The sequence below is a fragment of the Dermochelys coriacea genome, chromosome 11 (genome assembly GCF_009764565.3).
Source record: "Dermochelys coriacea isolate rDerCor1 chromosome 11, rDerCor1.pri.v4, whole genome shotgun sequence".
NCBI classification, from domain to species: Eukaryota; Metazoa; Chordata; order Testudines; family Dermochelyidae; genus Dermochelys; species Dermochelys coriacea.
In genome coordinates, this window is record NC_050078.2 from 43,094,477 (window position 1) to 43,121,413 (window position 26,937).

At 39.0% G+C, this 26,937-nt stretch overlaps 1 protein-coding gene across 7 annotated transcripts in view; it reads right to left on the reverse strand.

The window, feature by feature from the left end:
• The window catches only part of CHN1 (chimerin 1), a 142,998-nt gene that overhangs the window by 12,958 nt on the left and 103,103 nt on the right, over positions 1 to 26,937 (reverse strand). For all 7 annotated transcript variants that reach the window (XM_038422155.2, XM_043505314.1, XM_043505315.1 and 4 more), the window contains 2 exons: positions 23,417 to 23,494; positions 7,180 to 7,264 (listed from right to left, as the gene is read on the reverse strand). In XM_038422155.2, the coding sequence (XP_038278083.1) occupies positions 7,180 to 7,264; positions 23,417 to 23,494 (163 nt within the window). The remainder of the gene's footprint in view (positions 1 to 7,179; positions 7,265 to 23,416; positions 23,495 to 26,937) is intronic.

A 26,937-nucleotide genomic window follows, 5' to 3' on the forward strand; every position in this document is an offset into this window, starting at 1 on the left:
CCACAGAGGTCAATAGCAAAACTCCCATTGACTTCAATAAGGTCATTGTATAAGTGGATCATTTCATTGGCTGGATTTGTAGTTGAGTATAGGTTTCTTTTGTATGTTATCATGAAGCTGCAGCCATCCTTCACCAAAAAGTACATTTAGAAATTCATGAGCAGGTAGACAAGTTTACAAATTTTGGAATAAAACAGACTTTATAGATGTTGTTTTTTAAAAAGTTTCAGGTAAGCTATACTATTTTTAATAGCATATTGATCTTACTCTAGGAGTTTGGATAGGCTATAGCATTACTTGTATTAGAAATGAGCCTGACATAGCCAATGCTTTCCTAGGAAAGCCAGAAAAAGATTGCACAATTTTTCTGAAGCAACTAATATTGACTTTAGTCCATTGAGCTGAAAGAAGAAATAACGTGATCATATTAATGCATGAGCAGAGCCCAAAAAATATATGCATATTAATACTCCCTATGAGTGCCCATTACCAATATTTGCTGAGAATAAAATACACATAGCTGTCACTTTTTGCTATGCTGTTGATTTGATTTAGTCCGTTTTAGATATCCTTTTGCTTATGATTTACTGGTAAATGTGGCTGCAGAGCATGCTCTATTGAAATTATATCACATGTAATATACTCTATAAATTACAGTAACGCCTCACTTAATCTTGTAGTTATGTTCCTGAAAAATGCAACTTTAAGTGAAGCGATGTTAAACGAATCCAATTTTCCCATACGATTTAATGTAAATTTGGGGGGTTAGGTTCCAAGGAAATTTTCTGGGGGCAGACAAAAGGCATTATATACTGTACAGTACTGTGGCTAGGAGGTACCCCTGGCTTATCCCACATAGGCACAGCCTGCTGAAGACAATGAGACAGGCAAGGATGCTAGGAAGCACCTGGTGCAGCAGCAGCAGCTTCCCCCCAGAAGAACAGGCGCTGGGGGATGCTCCAGGCCCACCTCTTCCCACCCCCACTCCACCTCCTCCCCGGAGCACACGCATCCCCGCTCCTCCCACTTCCTGGGACTTTCTGGGAGGGAAGGGGAGGAGCGGAGACGCAGCGCTTCCCTGCTCCTCTCCCTCCCTCCCAGCAGTTCCGCATGTTAAAATTCTACCCACAGACTGCACAGAAAGTTAGGGATGAATTCCACTCCTTCTCTTAGAAATTCTGTGTGCTATTTAGGCTAAGATGATATTTCTCTTAATTTCACCACATTATCTCACTTACATTTTTAATCCCTGCAGTCTGTTTTTGTTCTCCCTCCTTGGGGCTGGATTGTGAGTAGCTCTGGCACAGGTGTGCAGTAGGAGAGGAGGAACTAAGGCCTCCCCCTGTTCTGACACCCGCATGCCATAAATTCTGAGCAGAATTTCAGTTCTAGAGCTCAGAGACTCTTCCAAAATTACTTCCCCTGAGGCACCTGGCACCCCAGATGGAGCAGGGAGAGGGGGAATTAAGTAGAACCATGGCTCTGTCCCTTCCTGTTATCAGCTATGCTGGGGAGTACATGTCCCTAATGAAGATCTATGCTGAAATGACATGATCTTGACCTTGGTATTTACAGCCGGTGAGTACCTGTGGATAGTATCATATCACCTCCTCAGAGCTGTACTTCAGCAAAGGGGTGCCTATTTAGGGTCCGATTCTGACATACTAAATCCATAATCTACAATTAATAACATTGCAGTGCAGGTCATCATATGATGCCACTTCTGCCTGCACCTAATGGCCACCTGACTTCTTTCTTAAAAGACATGGATATTTCCAATTTGAACTGGTAATAAATTGCATGGCACAACAGAATTCCATCATAAAAGGTACATTATTTGTATAAATCAATGTATAACAAGCAAAGGGAACACTAATTAGTTCCTACAACAGTGCTGGGAGGGAGGGGAAGTTAGCAGAGATGCAGCACGTTTCCGCTCCTCCCCCTCCTTCCCAGCGTTTCCCTGCCGCCAAACAGCTGTTTGGTGATGAGGGAAGCGCTGGGAGGGGGAGGAGGCAGAGAAGAGGAACTTGTGCAATGCTCCCTTGTAAAGTCGTTTTTCTTCCACAGAATCCTACATGCAGTGGACAGAGAAGGCAGCCAAACGACGTTGTAAGGGAGCATTGCACAACTTTAAATGAGCATGTTTCCTAACGGAGCAGTGATGTAACTTCGAAACAACATTAAGTGGGAGGATGTTAAGTGAGGAGTTACTGTATATTTATAAATTAAGCTGAAAGACATTTATGTATTCTGTCTTTCTGAGGGAACGGTTTAAGGTACTGAAAGGTAGATTTACATTTTCCTCTAAGAGTTCTAAGAGAGTCTCCAGAGATTTATGATAACTGCAGAGTGGTGTGGGAAAAGGGCAGGAGGCCTGCGTTCCATTCTTGGGCCTGGCATTAAATCACTGTGTTACCTTGGGCAAGTCACGCAAGACTTGTTCCTCAGTTTCCCCATTTGACACAAGGGGATAATATCACTACCCACCTTTGTAAAGCATTTTGAGATCTGCAGGTGATGAGTGCTACGTAAGAGCTAACTATTAGTATTGCTTTAATGAGGGTGAACAGATGTAAAGGAATTTGCCCCAATACGTCATTCACCAAATAGTAGCTTTCCTTTTATGGTAGTTAAATTCTCTTTTCTTTACTTTAAAAATTAAAGTTTACTCTCTCTGTAGTGCACATAATCATTTACCGTTCTTTAGTTTTACGGGCATTGATAACTAGCATTATTCGTAAATGCTATGATACCCAAAACAAACACCATTTGTTGACATACTGTATTGATCTGACAAGAGCCTTAGTGTAACTACTGACCTGGGCTGCTCTTCTAAGTGGCACCAGGACAAAAACTGGTCTCAAGCATACATGATATGCTCCCAAACTGCCTTCCTTATTCCATGGTTCTCTGGTAATGAGCAGACTGTCTATTCTTCCAGAAAACCACCTCCCACCCGTGATGGCTTCAGACCACGAATGGTATCTGCATGAGCCTTTCTTTGCTCAATTTCCTTCCTCATGCTGTCCTTTAATGCTGATAGCCTGTGCTCTTAAATGTTAAGTGTACAGTGCAGGAGCAAAAGCAATGTGCGGCTAGATGAATCTACCCTTGATTTCAATTATTATAGGTTTGTGGGAGAGGTAGAAAGGAAAAAACAAAACCAAGACAGACAGAAGTTGCTTGCGCATCCAGGAGAAAGTAGAGGGAGAAAGAAGAGGGACTTGGCTGTGTCTTTAAGGCACAGTTCTGAGTTGGTGGAGGAATGGAGGCTTAACTAGACATAAAACCGAGTCTTAACTTTGGAAATAAAAATATCATCTTGTTTCAAGAAGTGCAGAGGAGCAACAGATTAATCATGAAACCTTATCAGTCAAAATGGCAGCCACCTGCTCGTCACAATTCTCTCTCACAGGTTTTTTGGTTTATGTGAGACAAGTTCCTGCTGGACCATTGTTCACATCACAAAACCCACCAGCACCACCACCATCCCTATTTGGCAGTCTCAGCAGAGAGGTATTGACACTATGATTATCCCTGGACCTCATGCAGGAGGATGTCTATAATCACTCTTCTTTCCCTGCCAATCAACACAAGGGGTAGGGACAAACTGCCTTGGAGAGATAATTATACTGTATATGAGACAAAGAAAATAGACGTTAACCAGGCTCTGTTCCGGCTGGACATGCTGAGTTGTAATAAAGAATTAATAAGTACAGTTCTAGTTGCTATGACATATTAGCTAGCTGGTATAGCATAATATGTATTGTTGGTACTATCCTGGTTCTAGTGCCCTCCTCCCCCCAGTATTGCTTGTGCTCTTATGCCATAAATGAATCTATATGCCAATGGCAACAATCTCCTTATGTCCATTTTTCTTTCCTCCTCCTACGTTCTGAAATGGGTGACGTTTATGCTTATAAAGGGAATCCAGGAATGCCCTGCATTTTTATTCCTATGCATCTTGCTAAGAGCAAGACCCAAAATGATTGAGTGTGTTCCCTGCAGTTTTCATTTACACCCATAGTAAGTATCGCTTTTGTACAGCTAATAGATTCATCTTATGATCTGTAATTGTTTGTTTTAAAAAAGCAAACTCAGTAAAAAGTACAGAATATTATAATAAGCACAGTTTTGTTCCTAAAGCATTTTCAATAAAATTATCATACAGATCACAAGTCAGACTTTCTGGAGTTTCCCGGAGTGACGCAGAGCCCAGTTTGAATGTTAGCAGGCTGCATCCTGCTCAATCCTCTAATTTTTAATGTGGACTTCTACTCAGAAAAGTGATGGCTGTCCTGGGGTTCATCGTTTATGGTCTTTCGATTTCCATATCAAAGGCGTTCAGTTTAGAAGAACAAACAATTTCACAGGGAAAATTAAGCCCTTATTTACACCTGCGGTACCCACATTCTTTCATTTATCCCTCAGTTACACCAGTGCAGCCTCTCAATTGCACAGTTCTAGCCCACTGGAAACAATCTTTTGAGGATGCACAAGAAGGAATAGAATCCAGCTCACTCGCTCTTAGCTATGTTGGCTCAGGAGAGTGAAACAGCATTAAAAAGCCATACAAGTTATTTTTCTTCATTCAGTAAGTAAGATGCAACTTTGAACACACATGGGGAGCAGATCTGCTGAGTTTAGAAGGTGGGATTTTTTACACAGCCACTTTTCAGAAGAGAACCACATTTACTGAATTGAACTTTTTCATGGAATGTTAAGTAATCTTTCCCTACCCTTCCACCAGACACATTCAACATCACTGCTGGAGCTGTTAATGGTTCCCATTTCCTCCACATAACATCTCTGTCTTTGAGGGTCCATTTCCTGGCCACCATCCATTTTGCTGAAAATGACAGAATCTGGCCTCCATTCAGAACTCATTTGTCCTAGTGAGAGGGTTTGCTGTTTATTAACACATGGCACTGTCTCTCTTCCACCCACCAGGGGCTGAGTACAAGCGGTGGGCTAGGGGTTTGAGAGAATAAGGATAGTTATGTGAAGCCTGTGAGTATCTTACCACCGGCAATCCTGTCATTCCTCAAATAAGGTATGACAGCCATCATAAAGATTATGATCACCAGCTAAGTGGCCTTGAGTAGTCACAAAGTGTAGTAATCTCTTGGTGGGCTTTATCCTGTAGTGTACTTTATTGGTAGCATGAAATGGAATTACAAATTAAAAAAAATCGCTGTATTTATTGGGTGTTATTGACACGGGTATGACAACTTTAGACAAACAGAAAAGTCCAATTATGTCTGAAATTCTAAAGCCATCCAGTTCACATTTGTTCCTTTCTTATTACAATCACCCTTGTACAGAGCCAAAAAGAGAAAGCACTGTAGTTATTTCCCACTTCCATAACACTAGCTAAGAAAAGGAAACCAGTAGGATCTTTTGGAGAAAAATCTGCATTAAAATATAAAATAAGAAAAGAATGTTGTCTGGAGTAGTTATAAATAAAAATAGTAAAAAGAAAAGTAAAGTACTGTCAGTTTAATTATCAAAACTATCTTTTTTGCGCATTCCACAAAAGTGCAACTACTCTGAAAAGTGACACTGTAGGCTTTCATATTTATTGGTTTTATTGAACTTCCAGACCAAAGCTACTTAATGTAAACTAAAAAGCCTGTTATTTTTCCTAACTGCCAGTGTTGCAAATTCAACATGAGATCAGAAACAGAGAGCTGTGTATTTTCTGGCTCGTGTATCATCAACTATAAAAAGTCTACTCTGAAAATGTAGCTGACATCTCTGTTGCTGACGCATGAAGCAGAATAAAATCAAGCTCCCTTTCACAGAGTTGCATTGGCTGTGCAGATTTAACAAGAATAAAATGTGGCAAAATATTAATTTGATGAGTAGAGTATGTAACTAGAACTCTGAATAAACATGTGGTAGGACTACGGAGTAAGGAAGTGCCATTTTCACAGAATATAATTGCATATAAATGTTCTTTCATTTGTTTCAATGATTTCTATAACTAATAAGCTAAAAAGCTTTATGAACTCTAGAGATTTTGTTGAAAAAAATCTGCATCAATGACAATAAAAAACATTACACATCAAACATTTCTTGTGGAATATTTCAAGATTTTTCAGTCATAGCTTTTCTATAAACTCATTTGTTTATGTTGAAATTTCTACCATTTTGCATTGATGCTATAAAAATCCTATTATTTGTTTAAGACAAGATTTCAGAAATCTTTAGACAGGGAAAAAATTCTTAAATTAGCTTGAAAATTCAGTTTCCAGGGCAACAAATGCAGCTTTTCATACATCAACATTTCTTTATACTATTTTTATAAAATTAGTTACAGGAAAATCGTAAGGCACATTTTAAATAAAGCAACTTGTTTTTCCAATTACTTTGATCTTTTTCTCTTAAAGTTGATTTCTCTCCCTTATCAGAGGCTATCAATAATATTGCTGAATTATTTTACCTAAGTTCTTTAGCTAGAACAGAAAGACTAAATCCCCAAATGCATGCAGTGTCTGTCTGTCCAGGCATTTATAACATAGCTTCTAAGTGCTTTTATAAATTTATGTATACACCCATTTTAATCATCTTTATTTCTCTTCTTCTCAATCCATTAATTTATTTTTTCAAATTAGAGAGAGCATGTGTGTTTAGTCGTTAGAGCACACACACAAACAAGACAGACTCTGGACTACTGGGTTCTGTACGCAGCTTCCTTTCTAACTCAATAGGCAACTTCTGGCAAGTCACTTTACTGCTCTGTGACTCAGTTTATCCATCTGTAAAATGAATCTAAATATCTACCTCACAGAGGTGTTGTGAGGTTTGATTATTGTCTACAAGCTTCATTAAGATCCTCAATAAGTTTCTCATACACACTCACCCCACACACAGACTCATCGATTGCAAAGTAAATACAACAACTCATTCAAGCTACTTCTCCTACATGCAGAAAGAAAGGAAAGATAGATTATTATTTCCATCTCTGACTGTTGGAAGGCATTTAGATAGCAAGATAGTTCAACGGTCAATAGAAGCACCCGATACAACGATCACTGAAATGAAAGGGCATCTTTCCAGTGATTTTAACAGGAGGATCAGACTCTAAGTGCATAATTTATTAAGAAATAGATAGTATGTTTAAGGCTTTACAGCAGCAGGATTGTCTTAAGAAGCAAAGAGTGAACCAATTACCTGCACATTTTACTCCCTGAGCAATGAGGCCCCACATAAAGTTGGCACAGTATTCACACCAGTGTGGACCCCTGAACGTGTGAACCTAAAAAACAGTAGCAGAAGGAGAGACTAGATTATTTCACAGGTATAATATTAATGAACATAAATGGGCCACGGTTCCCTTTTTTACTAAGGTAATAGTTGCATTCATTTCCATTAATTCTGGTTTGGGGCTTACCACTGAAGGAAAAGATGACACAATCTAAGAGAAAGATTTAATTGCCAAGATTCTTATCGCATGGAAAAAGGTGAGCTTTCCATCCCGAGGGCCATCCTGAACAAAGGAGTCCAGTCTTTAAGAAATGGCTTTGCTTAACATGAACAGATCTGTAGGGTCAAGTGATGGAATCCTCAGCCCCACCTGACCTAGAGAGGTGCAGCTGGGCTAGGCTCACTAAGCGAGGATATGTAAACCAGCAGATAACCAGTTTGCTGTGCCTGTCCTCCCCTGACCACCAGCAAGGGTGGGATTTCAGCACTGTGCATTAGTGCTGTAAATGGAACTAAACAGCAACTGCTTTCCAATCCAGAGAAGAGTATGTAAGAGATGTGGGGTCCCCTCATTTGGGAGTTATGCTGCCTGTCCCCTACATATGGTCTTGCATACTGCAGGGCTTGTGCCTAAATCAGAAAGAGTCCTGTTAGGCAAATGTATTGGTACAACATATACTCCTGGGGGAATTCTGTGCCAAAAAATTAAAACTTCTGCAACAAAAAATTAAAAATTCTGTGCACAATATTTTAAAATTCTCAAAATTTTATTTGTCAAAATAACACAATATAATCATACCAGTTTTAATTATTTTTGGTCATTTATTTCAAAATACTTGTCAGCAAGTATGTCTGTAGCAATACAGACAACAAAAAAGATTCAGGACATTTTTTTGACAAATAGATTCCTTACTAGGCATATTAAGATAGACTGCTGAGTAAAAATTCATTTAAACTAAAATACAGAACCGTATTTTCCACACCCATCAGAAGCAGTGCAAAGGCTTGGGGGAATCAGGGGTAACGGAGGAGCTGAGGGAGAGGGAAGTAGATTGCTGGGAAGGAGCCTGGGTGTGAACTTGTATATGAGTGGGAAAAGTATGGAACAGGTTTTTTTGGGAGGCTGGGGGGAATTGTTTGGGAGCTTCCCCCATGCAGATCCTGGCTGACCCCTAGCCTCTCCCATTCAGCAGGCACATTTGCCCTGTCCCCATGTGTTCCTGCACCCCCATGTGTCCTTGCACCCGCCACTCAGACACCCATTCCCCATCCCCATGTGGCCCTGTACCCCCTCCCCCATCGCCATGTGGCTCTGTGCCCCCACTCAGCGACTCCTCTTTCCCTATGTAGCTCTGCACCCCATCCTCCATCCCCATGTGACCCTGAACCTCCTTCTCCCCTGTGGCCCTGTGCCTCCACTCCCATTCAGCCCCTGCCCTAGTCTTTCCTCACCCACTAGCCCTTACGAGCCCATCTGACCCCCCAGCAGCCCCACACTGTCTGTCTCCCCAAAGCCCCTGTCTCCTGACCTGGCCTGACAGGCACTGTGAAGAAGGCAGGCTCGTTCTCTTCCCTAGCTGGCTGGGAGCAGCTCCTGTGTTCTATCACCACAGCACCCTCTGGTGGGAAAAAGGTGGAATTGCAGAAGTTATTTTCTGCAGGGAGCTGCTGCTGTTCTTGCACCACAGTGCCCTCTGATGGGCAAAAGGCAGAACTGCAGCAACATTTCAGCAGAAGCTTTTTTCTGCACAAACAATGAAAAATATGCACAGCTCATTAATTATGTACATGCGCAGTAGCATAGAATTCCCTCAGGAGTAAACATAGAAATGCTGAATACATAGTCAGAGGTTCCTTGATTTAGTATAAAGGATTAGCCTTTTTTCAGAACAATGTTACATATTGAAAACCTGCACGCATGAATTTAGTAAGCAGAAAATGAACAGGAATCTACTTAAGCAAGAACAAATTCAAAGCTAAGGAGGAAGCTAATGCTAGTCTCAGTCCCAGCTCGCCTGCTTGTTCCAGTCCTTCAGCCACAATGAGCTGCCTCTGATTTATTCTGGTAGGCTTCCTGCTTAGAAAACCACGAGATTCTTAGCAGAGAAAATAATTATTTTGTTAACCAATGTAAAGGACTTTGAGTGGTTACTTGTAATAGATAGTGAACATAAATGAAATCAGTAACTGATGATCATAAAGTAATGAAATTCATAGTCAAGAATATTTTAGCCTTAACTCATTGAGTTCTGCTCAGATATTGACAGGGGGTCATCTTGCGCAAATATATGCAATACCTAATCATAAGTGGGTGTATCAAAGAGAAAGGCAAACCTTTTTCAAACTTGGGTGCCTTAAGTTAATAATCTAAATTCATACAGTATTTAGTGGATATAAATAATCGATCTGAAGTGGCCTGATTTTCAGAGGTGTTGAGCATCCAATCCACAGCTCCACTGACTCCAGTGGGGCAGGAATAGGTCAAAATGACACTTATCTCACACAAAATGAGTATTCAGAGCAGTTCATGGAAATTTAGGTAAACATTTGGGTTTCATTAAGGTGTCCATAAACCATTAGAAATTGGTACCAATAAAGAAAAAGATGCAACTGCTATATGACAGGTGTTTAGGTAAATCTAAGAGCCAGTCTGCTGAATGTCATTGTGATTTTTATATAGAGTCAGGCTTTTAATGCTATAACAATCAGGTTTTTGTGGTATCTTGTTTGGTATTTTTAAACCATAGGGTATTTGTAACTATATTATGGTTAGACTGTGATACCAGTACTCATATTTAGCAATACCGTACACCATGAATAGTTCCACTGAAGTTAATGGGCTGCTTGTGAAGCATCACTATCCAGCCTTGATATGTAACTAAAAACATATTAAAAATATTGTTGACACTGTGTAGTCCATCCCACTAACCTCTTGCCTGGCTGACCCTCAGCATCTGCTTCCTCTATTCCTGACCCTGTGCTGTCAAACATCTCTGGAGGAAGTCCTTTGGATTTCCTCCACTACTGGCACTAATTCATTCTCTCTTTCCTTAACTCTACTATGTAATTTGCCAGGGTACCGTACATTTGCCACCCTCGCTGAATTCCACTCCATGGCCTCCCTCTTGAAACCCTACCTCATAGACTCATATATATTAAGGTCAGAAGGGACCATTATGATCATCTAGTCTGACCTCCTGCACAATGCAGGCCACAGAATCTCACCCACCCAAACCTCTCACCCATGTCTGAGCTATTTAAGTCCTCAAATCATGGTTTAAAGACTTCAAGGTGCAGAGAATCCTCCAACAAGTGACCATGCCCCAGGCTACAGAGGAAGGTGAAAAACACCCTGGAGGAAAATTCCTTCCCGACCCCAAATATGGCGATCAGCTGAACCCTGAGCATGTGGGCAAAATTCACGAGCCAGATACCCAGGAAAGAATTCTCTGTAGTAACTCAGATCCCACCCCATCTAAATCCCATCACAGGCCATTGGGCCTATTTACCATGAATAGTTAAAGATCAATTAATTGCCAAAATCAAGTTATCCCATCATACCATTTCCTCTATAAACTTATCAAGTTTAATTTTGAAGCCAGATAGGTCTTTTGCCCCCACTGCTTCCCTTGGAAGGCTATTCCAGAACGTCACTCCTCAAGTCTAAACTTCCCGATGGCCAGTTTATATCCATTTGTTCTTGTGTCCACATTGGCACTGAGCTTAAATAATTCCTCTCCCTCTCTGGTATTTATCCCTCTGATACATTTATAGAGAGCAATCATATCTCCCCTCAATCTTCTTTTGGTTAGGCTAAACAAGCCAACCTCCTTGAGTCTCCTTTCATAAGACAGGTTTTCCATTCCTCGGATCATCCTAGTAGCCCTTCTCTGTACCTGTTCCAGTTTGAATTCATCCTTCTTAAACATGGGAGAACAGAACTGCACACAGTATTCCAGATGAGGTCTCACCAATGCCTTGTATAATAGTACTAACACCTCCTTATCTTTACTGGAAACATCTCGCCTGATGCATCCCAAGACCGCATTAGCCTTTTTCATGGCCATATCACATTGGCGGCTCATAGTCATCCTGTGGTCAACCAATACTCCAAGGTCCTTCTCCTCCTCTGTTACTTCCATTTGATGCGTCCCCAGCTTATAACTAAAATTCTTGTTATTAATCCCTAAATGCATGACCTTGCGCTTCTCACTATTAAATTTCATCCTATTACTATTACTCCAGTTTACAAGGTCATCCAGATCCTCCTGATATCCCGGTCCTTCTCTAAATTGGCAATACCTCCCAGCTTTGTATCATCTGCAAACTTGATTAGCACACTCCCACTTTTTGTGCTGAGGTCATTAATAAAAAGATTAAATAAGATTGGTCCCAAAACCGATCCCGGAGGAACTCCACTGGTAACCTCCCTCCAGTCTGACAGTTCACCTTTCAGTATGACCACTGTAATCTCCCTTTTAACCAATTCCTTATCCACTTTTCAATTTTCATATTGATCCCCATCTTTTCTAATTTAACTAATAATTCCCCATGTGGCACCGTATCAAATGCCTTACTGAAATCTAGGTAAATTAGATCCACTGTGTTTCCTTTGTCTAAAAAAATCTGTTACTTTCTCAAAGAAGGAGATCAGGTTGGTTTGGCACTATCTACCTTTTGTAAAACCATGTTGTATTTTGTCCCATTTACCATGAACCTCAATGTCCTTAACTACTTTCTCCTTCAAAATTTTTTCCAAGACCATGCATACTACAGATGTCAAACTAACAGGCCTGTAGTTATCCAGATCACTTTTTTTCCCCTTTCTTAGAAATAGGAACTATGTTAGCAATTCTCCAGTCATACGATACAACCCCTAAATTTACAGATTCATTAAAAATTCTTGCTAATGGGCTTGTAATTTCATGTGCCAATTCCTTTAATATTCTTGGATGAAGATTATCTGGGCCCCCCGATTTAGTCCCATTAAGCTGTTCAAGTTTCACTTCTACCTAAGATATGATAATATCATCGAGGCTGTATCCAAATCCTGCCACCACTTTTTGGATAACATTTCTAAAAAATGAGGCTCTTTCTATTCACACAGTTGAATGTGAACGTTGAATACTGTAATTTAATAATCTCGGATTTCCCCGACCCCCTGAAAAATAGTAGTATTCCAGAAGTCCTAACTTAAGTTATATCTTTTTTCCCCCGTATAAAAAGCAACTGCCATATGCAGATTTTACTGCCTTAAAAGATGTGAAAGCAGAATTGCCAATTTGTGGCTTCACACTCCAAAAAATTCTTACAAGCATGACATCCTCAAGCAGGTCTCGCTTGCAGTGATATCTGAAGCCTTGGTAAAATAGGTCAGTGACATACCAGCCATAAGAGTTAGCTATCTATATTTTTCTGGGATCCATCTTTCTGCATATTATCTTTTGCTTTTTGAAATTATTAGGCTGCTCTTAGGATAACTTGACTGTAATCTGAGAGACAAGAATGATCCAGCATATAAATAAAATTCATAATCACTAATGGGATAAAACAGGTAGACTTATGTTACACTCAAAATTAAACAAATTAAGAAACTCTAGCTTTCTTATTTTACCTAGCAAATTCTTCTAGCAGTTATTCTAACAAACATTTAGAAAAAACAAGAGAGTTAATGAAGGAAGGCAATAAAAATGCTTCAGAAACGTGATGTGAAAGAAAAAGAATAATTTGGAGAGACTCATAAAAGCCAGCAATGAGAAAAACAGAGAGTTGGATGTGACAAGTGAGGTATGTATAGTTTACCACTGAAGCATACAAACTATAGTCCTAATGACTGTGCCTTGAGACAAAAAAAGTCACCACGATTTATAAGCTAAAGCCAGTATCCACTATGCCAGCCCCTGAGGGCATCAGCTTTTTTTTTGTCTGTGTCAGTTGACACCCATACGTTTTATATTGCAATGTAGTCTATTGTATGTATATCTCATTTAGGTGTCAGTCAGAATAACAGTTTCTGACAAGTCCATACATTTAGCAAATATGTCATGCATTAATTAAAAAAATAAGAACACAGAACAACACTGCAAGGCTACCTCCTGGGGTTCATAAGCTAAGTGGGCTGAGGCCTGGCCAGTGGTTGGAAGGAAATCTATGGTGTTGCAGGAAATAGTGTTGGGGGCTGAATAAGTGAGACTTTTTGTGTGTCAGTATTGAACTGATAAAGTAATGTGGTATTCAGGGGGTTCTTTTCTGCCGGAGATGCTGTCTTTCAGGCAAGGCATAAAACGGAATTCCTAATAATTTGTAGTCATTAAATATCCTATGATACTTTTGGCAAGACTAAGGGCTTGTCTACACAGGGGTTTAGTTTCCATCTGCAAATGTTAGTCCACACTAGTGTGTTGTGCACTAAGTGGCCTGCAAGGACCCTGCTGACATGCACTAAAAGTTCCCTAGGGTGCATTAATGCAATTAGGTCCTACTACATTAACGTGCACTTGGGAACTTTTAGTATGTGCCAGAAGGGACCACACAACCAGTTAGTGTGCAACATGCTAGTACAGGCTAAAATTTACACCCCTGTGGTGCAGACTAAAGCCCTGCTTAGGCAAACCCTAGGGCATTATTAGCTCAGAGGTCCTAGCTGAATTCCAATTTCAGCAACTAAATTTTGCCTGCTTAAATTCCCCATGCAGTTAATACTGGATATTCTTCTATTTTTTTATATGTAAATGTATTCTACAGCATTTTAAAGTATGTCAGCTTGAATGATTAACTCAACCTGTAGTACGTTCACTGCCACAGTGGATTTTACCAAGCCCTGGAATAAATGTGCCTCTCAAACAGCCTTAATTTCTATAAGAAAAGTACTCTATATCCATATCTGGTCTGACAGTGAAGTCACACAGATGCAAAGGGTGAAGGAAACAGATGCCAACAAGAAATGAATCAACTCAAATATCAATTTGGCCAATATTCCTATATAATCTTTAAAATAATGCTTTGTTGTTAAAAACAAAGAGAAGTTAAAAGACCACCAAGGCCACACAGTGAATCAATGGAAGAATTGTGATTAATATACAGTATAGTTGCTTTCATTTGAAGATATAATATAAGTGAAGGCTATGATATACACTTTCTTAAAAGTGCGCTGACTGTACTTGTATCAACGATGGTGTCAACTTCCCAGAGCTAGTCTTGAATTGTGCCAACAATTTTGTTCAGCACTTCTTGAGAGGAAGGGACATTCTGCACTGAGTGCACCATCATTCAGAGAGTCGAGTATAAATAGGACCTTTATCAGGAAAGAGCTCATTGTTTTGAATGTTGAGCAGACGAACATTCCTCCAGATCCTCACTCATACCAAGCCAGGAGCGCTGTCAAGTCTTTTTACTTCCTGCTTTGTGCCGATCATGTCAGCAGGAATGTGAACAACTGGGAATTATACTGAAGTAGTGTACTATTGCAGGATCAATTCATGAGGCAGAAGGAGAGAGAGAGAGAGTAAGTCTAATTTTTTGCAAATTCAACAAAAATGATGACATTTGTTTGAGCAATGGAATAACAGATTTTTATTTAAATTGATATTTAGAATCTAAATCACATGCCCATTTTAACAGAGGGTCCACATCACTTGATACTGTGTCCATGTAAAATACAATAGTTAGAAACTGGAGTTGAAAACCAAATAGAGTACTTAGATTTAAAGATATGGAGTAAAAGAAATGTAAAATATTCCTCAGAAAGGGCAGATGATAAAGGGACTTCACTTTGCTATGTGCTACAGCTAATTTGGAGAAAAGCAACTGATAAGAAGTTATGACACACTATGTATGCTCCTTGAGGCAAATGCCTTGACTGCATCATTACAGCCTTTCTAAACTTCACCATATAAGTGAGCAAGTCAGCTCCCAGGGCCATGCACGTGCAAGGGCATGAGACCTAGAAACAGAGATGTATAAAACTACTTGTGTCTGTGTACAGTAGTTTGAGTAAAACAAGGATTTAAAGAAAATGCTATTTTATTTTTTAAACAAAGGAGGAAAGCTTGAAATTGAGGACTGGCATGTAAAAAGAAGTGGTAAGCTAGTTTTCTGCTGTGTAAAGACATTGCTTTGGAAAAGCTAGGGCAAATGTACCAGTAATTGAATACTTTTGTTGGAGAGAATGCACCAAAAACTTAATACCATGAAGGTTTAGGCATCTTACAGTCTATTAGTTTCAAAAGCAGAGATACAGAATCTCTGAAAGCTTCCTTGAAGTCTTGAGGAACTTTTAAAAAGTTTTCTTCTCTCTGGATTTATGGGAAGAGCAGCTTTTTTCACCTTTGAATGATTTTTAAAGTTCTAAATATCTAGAAGAAACCTCAAATTTCTCAGGGTTCTCTTATCTCTGAGAATGTATAAAGAGACAATGTTTTTTAAAAACTAGAGACACTCAGTTTATCAGAACGTTAATTTGCATGTAGTGACTCCTTTAAAGATATTCTGAAATAATTTCAGAAGCATAAATCCAGATCCACAGTTGTTGTAAATCAGTATAGCTCTATTTACTTCAGTGGAACCAGGCCAAATTATACCAACTCAGGATCTGACCCACAGTTTCCAAACAATCAGATACGAAACCATATACATTAGTATGAGAAGCTGTGAAAAAAAATGCATCCAATGAACATTTGAAGGGTCTGCCACATGGTATTTTTTTCCCTCCCCTGGAAAAAAGGAAAAAAGCTGTGCTTCATCTTTCAATTCTAATAAGTCTTAAACCAGGTCTACACTAGAAATTTTTGCCAGGATGATAATGTCAGGACAGTGATTCTTCACTACATTCTTATACCAACAGGAAGCCCGAGCATGGATACAGTTATACTGGCAAACAAGTGCTTTTTCTGGTGTAGCTTATTTTGTTCAGGGGACTGATATAACCTATATTGGCAAAAGCTCTCTTTTGCTGGTATAAGCTGTCTCTTCACTAGAGGGGGTCTATTGGTATAGCTATATGATCAAACCCTTTCTAACACAGAACTGCCCTCACTTCAATCTCCACTTGTGTAACACTTTTAAGGCCATATTCTGCCTTCAGTGACATGGTGCAAGCTGTTTTCCTTCAGTGTAATGGAGAACAGTATTTTGCCCTTCAATGTGGAGTTCTCAAGGATGGTGTTTTGATGACACAAATATTAGATACATGCTAGGGAACCAGAAAAAGAGGGTTAATCAGCATGTCTGCTGACAAATTAAATGGTAAAATGTGTCTCAATGGAACAAAGTTTTGGTTTTAAAGAGATTAAATTAGCATGTGCATCAGTAATTTACCATAGTAGTCTTTCGACCAGTAGTACAAGCATGTTAAATTAACCAGTCATGCTCTGACTGACACTAAGTAGCATAGCAACAAAGACAACAGCATGGCAATTGCAAATGCTGCACAAAAAAGTTAGATAAATGTTCTTCTGGAAACATATTTCCTTTTTATCCATCACAAAATAAGTAAGACAACATCCTAGAGAAAAAACACAAGAAAATGTATAGACTGTAACAAACAATTCCAACCCTGGTTCGACAGACATGAACACCTCCTTGCTTCAGTGAAGCAGAACAGGACTAATCTAGGTAGGAAACAGATTTCAGAGTAGCAGCCGTGTTAGTCTGTATTCGCAAAAAGAAAAGGAGTACTTGTGGCACCTTAGAGACTAACAAATTTATTAGAGCATAAGCTTTCGTGAGCTACAGCTCACTTCATCGGATGCATTTGGTGGAAAAAACAGAGGAGAGATTTATATACACACACACAGAGAACATGAAACAATGGGTTTATCATACACACTGTAAGGAGAGTGATCACTTAAGATAAGCCATCACCCACAGCAGGGGGGGGAAAGGAGGAAAACCTTCCATGGTGACAAGCAGGTAGGCTAATTCCAGCAGTTAACAAGACTATCAGAGGAACAGTGGGGGGTGGGGTGGGGGGGAGAAATACCATGGGGAAATAGTTTTACTTTGTGTAATGACTCATCCATTCCCAGTCTCTATTCAAGCCTAAGTTAATTGTATCCAGTTTGCAAATTAATTCCAATTCAGCAGTCTCTCGTTGGACAGGCCCAACAAAGAAAACAACAGAACGCCACTAGCCATCACCTTCAGCCCCCAACTAAAACCTCTCCAACGCATCATCAAGGATCTACAACCTATCCTGAAGGACGAGCCATCGCTCTCTCAGATCTTGGGAGATAGACCAGTCCTTGCTTACAGACAGCCCCCCAATCTGAAGCAAATACTCACCAGCAACCACACACCACACAACAGAACCACTAACCCAGGAACCTATCCTTGCAACAAAGCCCGTTGCCAACTCTGTCCACATATCTATTCAGGGGATACCATCATAGGGCCTAATCACATCAGCCACACTATCAGAGGCTCGTTCACCTGCGCATCTACCAATGTGATATATGCCATCATGTGCCAGCAATGCCCCTCTGCCATGTACATTGGCCAAACTGGACAGTCTCTACGTAAAAGAATGAATGGACACAAATCAGACGTCAAGAATTATAACATTCAAAAACCAGTTGGAGAACACTTCAATCTCTCTGGTCACTCGATCACAGACCTAAGAGTGGCTATACTTCAACAAAAAAGCTTCAAAAACAGACTCCAACGAGAGACTGCTGAATTGGAATTAATTTGCAAACTGGATACAATTAACTTAGGCTTGAATAGAGACTGGGAATGGATGAGTCATTACACAAAGTAAAACTATTTCCCCATGGTATTTCTCCCCCCCACCCCACCCCCCACTGTTCCTCTGATAGTCTTGTTAACTGCTGGAATTAGCCTACCTGCTTGTCACCATGGAAGGTTTTCCTCCTTTCCCCCCCCTGCTGTGGGTGATGGCTTATCTTAAGTGATCACTCTCCTTACAGTGTGTATGATAAACCCATTGTTTCATGTTCTCTGTGTGTGTGTATATAAATCTCTCCTCTGTTTTTTCCACCAAATGCATCCGATGAAGTGAGCTGTAGCTCACGAAAGCTTATGCTCTAATAAATTTGTTAGTCTCTAAGGTGCCACAAGTACTCCTTTTCTTTCTAGGTAGGAAAGTATTTCTGCACCTTGAAATATCTGCAGACTTCTTCTCCTAGCAAGATTCACATTCCGCAAGAATCAAGATGCTGGTGGTATACTCACAAACAAGTCAAGGGAGATCAAAATTATCAATTCCCCAAGGCCTTTGAATCATACAATCTAGAGAAGGAAAAGACCTAGATTATCTAGCCCAACTCCCTAACACTATAAAATTGTTCCCTACAGTATATTTGCTAGTGTTTTATCCAGGCTTGTTTTAAATCTGCCAAGTGATGGGGCTTCCACTACATCCCCCTGGGAGATTATTTCACAGGCTTAATACATCTCCATGACAGGAAGCTTTTCCTGCCGTTCATCTTAAAATCTTATACTTTCCTCCCATACCTCCTGTTTATATTCCCTTTCTATAACCCTAAATAATCTCTCCTTCCCCTGCCTTGGTGTTTATGTCCTTCAACAATTATTACAAATTATCATTCTTCCCCAACCGCAATGGAAACAGCACGTTCAGCCTCAGCAGCAGGGAGATGGTAGGGTGGGGCAGGGGAATACAAATATTACCATGACAAAAGTATGGGGTGGAGAGAAGAAAGAGAGGGAAAAGCTCTATATCACTATAGCATTTTAGGAATGGGGATGATTCAACTGAGGGGAAATGTGGAGTGATTCTCAGGGCTGTGGAAGCAAGCATTCCCATGGAAAGAAGTTGCGAATTCCACCAAACTTAATACATTCAGTCTGAAAAGAATGTTTCACATTTCTTTATTGCACATGCTCAGGGACCCAAGATTAGCCTCATGTCCCCTCACTCTAGGCATGGCTCTATAAATCACTTGTCTGATCTGGTCTTCAAAATTTGGTTTGGAATAAGTATGTGGCTGTGAGATCATATTGTCCAGGAGCATAATCCAATTTCTACTCCCACTGTCCCAACACTGGTTTGTAGTCTGATTCTGCAGCCAGTTCAAATCCTTGGTCTTTACATTAACTGGTATTCACATTAACATTATTCAATGGATAAGGTCTCAGCTACATTAAAAACTTCATCTCCAGCTACAAACTACCAAGACAGTTATGGTCTCCTGGGACAACACAGTTTACAGAAACTAGAAAAGAACACATAACAGGTAGACACAAAGCATTAGCAGTTGAGGTATCCAACTGTGGAATGAACCTCAGGAGGAGATTAGACAAATTAAGAGTCTGACCACTTAGGAAAGTTTTGCAGCATTTCCTAATTTGACAAAGTTTTTCCACGATAACCAGACCAACATCTGCAGCTTCAACTATTCCTCTCTCCCCTGCTTCAAAAAACAAAGAAAAAACAAACACTCAGAACAGACCTGTCTTTAGCCCCAAAAGGGAAGACACTCATTCTATGGTACTGGGTTGCAGCACAAAACTGATAAGCAGATTTCAGTAGTTGTTGAGCCATAATAGGAAATAAATCTAAATATAGAGAGGCTTTGATATGGTTGATGGCTGGTTGGAATCATAAAGATGATTCAACAGATGGCCCTAGTTTGTTTTGACAATTGAAATATTATACAGTAGGCTGGACTACACAAGTGGGATAAATGGACTGAAAGTAAAATGCACCAATCAATCAATATGGCCAGATGTAGTTTAAGCCACATTTATTATATCGGTTCACTTTCAAGTCTCACTATTTAATTATAGTTAAATAAAATATTATTTTAAGCAAATTCTAATTTTGGATTTTGCTATGTTTGGAATTACTTATTTTGCTTTTAATAATAAAGTTTATATAAAAACACAGAAAAGCAGATGTGCTTATATTTTATCAATATAAATATATTTAATATTTACCTCTTACCCTGGAGGTTATATATTAAAAACTCACTCTGGCTTGCCATTTGTAAGTTGTCATCCCTCTTTTTTACTTATGGAGAGAAATTAAATAGAATTCCGTCACAGTGAATTTGCATTTGAGACATGTAAACATCACATCATCATAACTGCACAATCTATAGAATATTATAGTATTTGCAAAATGGTGATCATTAACTGTGCTAGCATGGTCCTACTTGCAGAGCTCAGAATCATCCACAGCCAATCAGGCCGCCCACTTAGGGCAGAAGATAGCTTTGGGATGATAACTGGATTTTCAGTTGGCTTAAACAATACTGCGGGTCCAAAAACAATTATGTCAACACAGAGTTGAACTCTAATATTTTAACCCCTTTTTCTAATTCCATATCAAACAAATTTGGAGTTAGCAGATTTAGTGGTGACAATTCTGGATGATTTGAAGGGGACGGTTGTTGTGTTTGGGATATAGTCCTATCACCACTGGTATTTACAATTTCTTCACCTCATTATTCAATAAAAGACTATTTCTGCTACTGCATTACAATATTTCTAAGTATTTTAAAAAGTTTGCTAGAGGCAGCAGCCAAGTCTTCTGCCATTTTGCATGCATCCAGTAGCCAGCAGAAGAATGCAATAAGCGTCGACACTGCTTTCCAAAGTGATGGCCATGGTTGTAATAGCACATGCAACAAAAATAATTCTCCATTTCCTCTCCCTCAACTGTGCTAGTGAGATACTTACTTCAAGTGCCTGGTGAGACAGTCTAATAAATACAATAAATTAATAACACCTCAGATATGTATACCTGTCTTTTACCCCAAAGGAATCAAAAGCATGTTACTGAATGTACCTACACTGCACTATGCAGCAGTTCAGACAGGACGCAAAGAAGCCTACCATTTTCAAGTGTAAGATACAGAAGGAATTTAAGGGAAAAATATGACATTCCCAGGTTGAAAGTCTTCCAGGACACCTCTTATCCTTGTGAAAAGTGATGTGACAAGGTAGAGCATCAGCCTGGAAAAGGTTAAGAGATCCCTGCCTATCACATGGCTGGCAAGGAGGAGGAAGCTGAAAAGTGTGTGTCCTCTCTTCCCCTGGTTGGTGGATGCAAAAGGCCTGCGGGGACTACATCCAGCTTGATCCATTGAGTTGTTTTATTTTGTGTTCAAACAATAAATCGTGCCCTGAGGCAAGGGCCTTAACAATCACTTGGGCAGGGTATTTGCTTCCTTTCCTGAGCTGGTAAAACAGCCTACCACCTGCTAGTGACCTGAGATATTTAGTTAGTGATTTAAAATGATTATATCTATACTTTTAGGATGACAAACCAATCTAGATGACTGTCATACTGAGCAACAATTGGGAGGGTTTATAGTTTAAAAAAAGAAACAAAAATAGGGATTTTTATAGCCATTGTAAATGGAGATAACAGCCAGACTTTAAGCCTATCATTCAGGTCAACATCCCTTTAACAGGTAAATATACCATCATATGCCCTCTGGCACACAAGCTTCTGTTCTTGTGAAGAATTAGTGGATTTTTAAAAATTTATTTAACAAAAGGTATCTGTTTAGACTGACTTTATTTTAATGGCTTGGTGGAAGAAATGGCGTACTTTTAATAGGAGTATTTTTCTAACAGGTATACATTTAAGGGAAGAGCAGTACAGAAATGATGATGATAATAATATTCACGGTGGAAAGTTTGTACAGCATTTACTACTTAAGATCAAGCAGTATGTTTATGCAGCTAACATAACAAATTAAAATTTACAAGGACAGTGCTATAGAAAAGAATCTATTTCAGAAAAGAAGTAGACTAACAAGAATCAGACCAACAGAATATTTTCAGAACAGAATAGAAATATATGCTATTTCATACAGCAGCAAAGAAAGAAAGCAGTAATTAAACAAAATTAAACATAAAAAGTATTTTATATATACAGGTATTCATGGGATATCAGTATCTATTAGCACCTATGATTATCCTCAAAATCTAAGGCAAAGGTCTCAGTTGCAAGGCAAGATTTTAAATCACCTGTACTACTCAGGTTCTTGAAAAAGTATACTGTGGATTTAATTGACAGCCAGCAATTCTGTGCCAAATTTTCATATTAAATGCTAAATTTTCTATGTTTATATAATATTTTGTATACATTTTTCAAACTTATATTTATTGGAGAAGTCCTCTCCAGTAAAACATTGTGGTCATAAAGGTTTCCAATGTTAGTGATGGTATGAACTTGAGAGGTAGAAGCCATATTAAAAAAAAAAAATCAAATGAGGAAGTCTGACTACTTGAACTGTAAGTAAAAGTAAAATATCAGATAGAAATTGAAACAGAAAATAAGTGCAAGATTCCCCTCCCCCACCCTAACATTTTAAAAAATCTGTAGGGGAAAAAACAACAAACAACAAAATCTGCATTCTAGGCACTCAGTGTCAAGTTGATATAATCACTTAGTTCACTTATACAGTTTTGCATATATAGACTGCCTATTATGTGATGAATTAGGTTGCACTGAATTTCTAAGACTTTAAATGATAGTTACAACAATCATATACACAGAGTACATGTATTGTCATGCGTATCTCTTAATGGATGAAAGAGGAATATATTTATAAAAACACATTAGAACAATAATTAGAAGCTACATAAAAATAAAAGCAAATTATATTAAAATGAAGAGTAGGTGCTAGTGTCAGCAGCTTCAATAGTCCCCTGGTAAGCCACACTCCTTTCATCAGAGTCAATTCATTAACACAGAAGAAAAGCCAGAAACTAAGGGAAATGCAGACCATCTGCTCAATCCAGATGCAACAGAACACGCTTCTTATATCCAATGCTATTTACCAGCAACGAACAGAGATAAGATCTGTTTAATCCTCTAATCAAAGATTTAACAAAGGTCTTTTGACATCTTTGTTTCACAAATAAAAATTAAACTAAAATACTGATAACTGAAAGATAACTTTCTCACTGTATCTCACTGCTAACTTTTCTCTCTCTATATATAGAAACAATTTTAATTAACATAGATACCCCAGGTACAATAAGTAGGATCACAACAATTAAATGTATTTAAGCATTCCACAATTTTTTTGCTGCTAATTTATGTTTTCAAATGTCTAATTGCTTTAACTAGGAAGAATATTTTAGCTGACATGTTTAAGTTTTTAAAAAGCCACACTGCATATATTTACTTGCAGTCTTGAAGCTATTCTAGAACTAAAAAAACATTTTCTGTAGTTATAAGCTAAAAAAGTAGGATAATTCTTACCTTGAAATTGTGAACCTTTTCATATTTTGGAATATGTTCATTTTCTTTCAGAGTTGCTCTTCTGACAAGTGATGTCAACTGTGAATAAGCAAAGAGTTTAAGAGGTTGCCAAATTGTCACAGATGACTTCTGAGAACCCAGTTTCATTCCCAAGGCTGCTATCAATAAATCTTGTTGACGGCTCTCTTGTTTTGAGTTGTGAAGTGCAGATCTATCAGGTTTTTGCCCTGACCAAGACTCTTTGGATGGCATTTTAGAATTGACAGGAAATAAAAATAAAAAGCTGTATTGATCTGTGCTCTCTGTAGATCAATCTGAGTTCAAAAAACAGAAACAAACATTTCAGAAACCTAAACTGATCTGGAGAAAGACACGTTCATAGTGATGATAATGATGCACTTCTTATATAAAAGCTGACGTAACTAGGCAGATTCTTCTTGCTTCTGTTTTTAAAGGGCTCTAATATGAAAAATTTAAAGGTCTGGATACCAATAAAATTGGAGTTACTATTAATGTAAGAAAGCCCATTTAAAAGCCCATTTAAAAAAACATGTTATTTAGTCAATTTCTAAAAGCTCTCATTCCTACTCAATATACTGATGCCCATTTTGACTGAAAGATGCTCACATACTGCATATAATCAGTTTCTAGCAACAGACACTCTGCTAACCTCAGTCTAGCAAAGAGGGGGTGGCAGTGTGGGTTTTCGCAGTCAGGGATGGATTAGACTGGTCACATTACGAAGACAGATAGCCAATGAAAAAACAGCAATAGTATTTAAGTACTGTATTCCTAACTCACTCACTCTCCCTCCTTCTGTGTAATACTTACTTGCTGGCTCAAGGAAAAATATCAGCAGGAAGATAATGAGCAATGAATGAGTCATGCATCATTACAAAATGGCATCTTTTTGCCATTTAAAAGCTGAGGAGATGGTAATACATTCTCATGCTTAAAAATACTGTGAAAAGATAACCCAGGAGAGACTAAGGAAACAGCTCTATTTTTTTGCTAACTATAAAGTGATGCTGGCAACTGGAACCAAACTGTATTAATGCTGAGCATAGCAGTCAGTGCAGATTGTTTTTCGTTTATAATGACACTATTCTTGTCTTTGTTACATGTGTTTAAAAATGTGTGTAACAAATTAATTCCACTGAATGGAAGTGTCAGCTTTTTCTTCTCTCCAGTGGAGATCTCAGCACTTAAAATGTACCGCACCAAGATCTCACCTCTTTAAACCATCTTTTCCACCCAAAGATCTGGGATTAGATTTGCTGTTGCTCTGCATGTTGCTATTAGTTGTGCATATCAGCACAAAATGAGTGCAGAGCGGGTGTAAAATGCTACCAGGTCAGAAAGAAAGCATTTCACACCCATTTAGCATTTACAATTACAAATTACAGAACGCTAAGGGCACTGGAGGATCTGGCTGCTACGGTTGCGGCCCTGCATGCGCCGACTTGACCAACTAGCCAGGGTGCCATCCCCATTTACTCTTCCTCCTCCATCTAACTCCAACACCACAAGCATTTCCCGCTCTGCAATAGGGGAGAAAGATGACCAGTTTTTATACTCAGTCTATGTGTGATACCTAAAACAAACAGGGATGTGAAGGCTGATAGGCAGAAGCTGTGTGGAGCCAACTGATGGGAGCTTTGAGAATCAAGGTGCTTGAGCAGGATTTTCTGATTTTCCTGCTTGACCAATATCTCTTGCCAGGTTTGTAAAATATCCTGAATCTCAAATCCAGGCTGGTTTAGATGCAATACAGATGCTTTGCCCAATGCTACTGCTAGGACATTGCTTCTGAATAGCCATAAGCCAGCATGTTGGCTACAGGCTACAGTTGTAATGCAGTGGCCACATATACAGTTCAGTTCAACTCCGACATGGGATTGATTAGCCAGACTCTGAATACTGCTGCCTAAATTTCTTGTTGGGATCTGTTCCTGCCATTACTCTTTTCAAAAAAAAAAACTGTCCAACTGCTGTCAGGATCTATGGGTTTTAACCATTCCTCTCTGCAGCAGTATCTGGCCTTAGTTTTAACATACCTAATATGAATCAGCGTCCATTTCTTATGCTCTCTTATATCTTCCTGGTTTGTAGAGCCACACATAATGGAATGGATGTGGTGGGGAGGGGATGGTCCCAGGCAAGTAGCAATGGTCGGGAAAGGCTACCACAGCACATATGTGGAAGCAGGTGGGGAAGCAGATGCTCTCACAGGTGAGGTGGAAGCTGCATGGGCCATACAACTCACACACTTCTTCAGGGTGCTGAAATTCTAGGGCTTATCCCAGCTACAAAGTTCTGACTATGATGACACATCACAATTCCACTCCTAAACTGCCATAGCTGGCAGCATTCACTATTAAATAATAAGGTAAATCCACAACAGTGGTGTACATCTGTTCCAAAGGGCTCCCAGCGACAGCCAGCTCAGCAAAGGAGAGACTGGTCCTGGGAACCAAAGATCCGTCTCAGATGACACTGTAGAATACTAATGCAAGTAGGCCAGCCAACTAGCCCCCAACTTCCTCTTCACTTCACTCACCCCTTAAAAAAAATAAAATCACAGACACTGCTCTGAAGATGCACTGAACTAGCAAGAAAATAATATATTTTCCAGTTCCATTACTAGAAGAAATAAGCTAGCCATTCTTTAATGGTAAATTTGCACTCAGACAACATACCACGGTTAGTTCTTATAACACTATAAATAAATTATTTTACTTAAGAAGTAATATAAATCATTCTGATTTTTCCTTTTCATCCTTTGGCAAAGTCTGACATACTTTTTTCTTAGTTGTCAATTTCCTTTTTCCTATTTATAAAAGACTAAAATGTAACTGAAAATAAATCAGAAATAGTAGAAAATAGAAATAGTAGAAAATGATGGCTGGGTCCTAGAAAATTAAATCTAGAGAACACCAATAAAAAGGTAAACAAAACCACGCAAACAGGGAAAGGTCACCCTCTCACTGCTGTAATTATGAAAAAGGTTTGTAATCTGAAAAGTAGCTTTAAGATAAAGTAGTGTTAGAATTAAAATGCATTGTTAGAAAAATCTGCCTACAACTGGTTATTAGTCTTGCATAAAGTAGCTTCATATTGTTTATTACAAGGTATTTTCTGATGATAACACACACACACACACACACACACACACACACAAATACTGCTGATACCTTATACCTGCATTTTTTATATTGTATATGATGTAATTTTTAAATCCAATCAAACTATGTTAAACAAAGTTGCAAAGTCAGGCATTAAAATATTAAGAAAAATAGTATGTGATCATGAAATTAAAGACTCCTATGTATATGCACAAGAGGTCAAAATTAAGATTGCACAGGAAACCTTAACTCTGGCAGTACTTGGCTTTGCAACCTTAATGTTCTTTTATTGCAGGTTTTTTGTATGTTATTTCCTACTTTAAAAAAAACAAAACTTCCATTATGCGAAGCCATATTGACCCACAGCTTGGGTCATTAGCAGGATTCAGACCTATA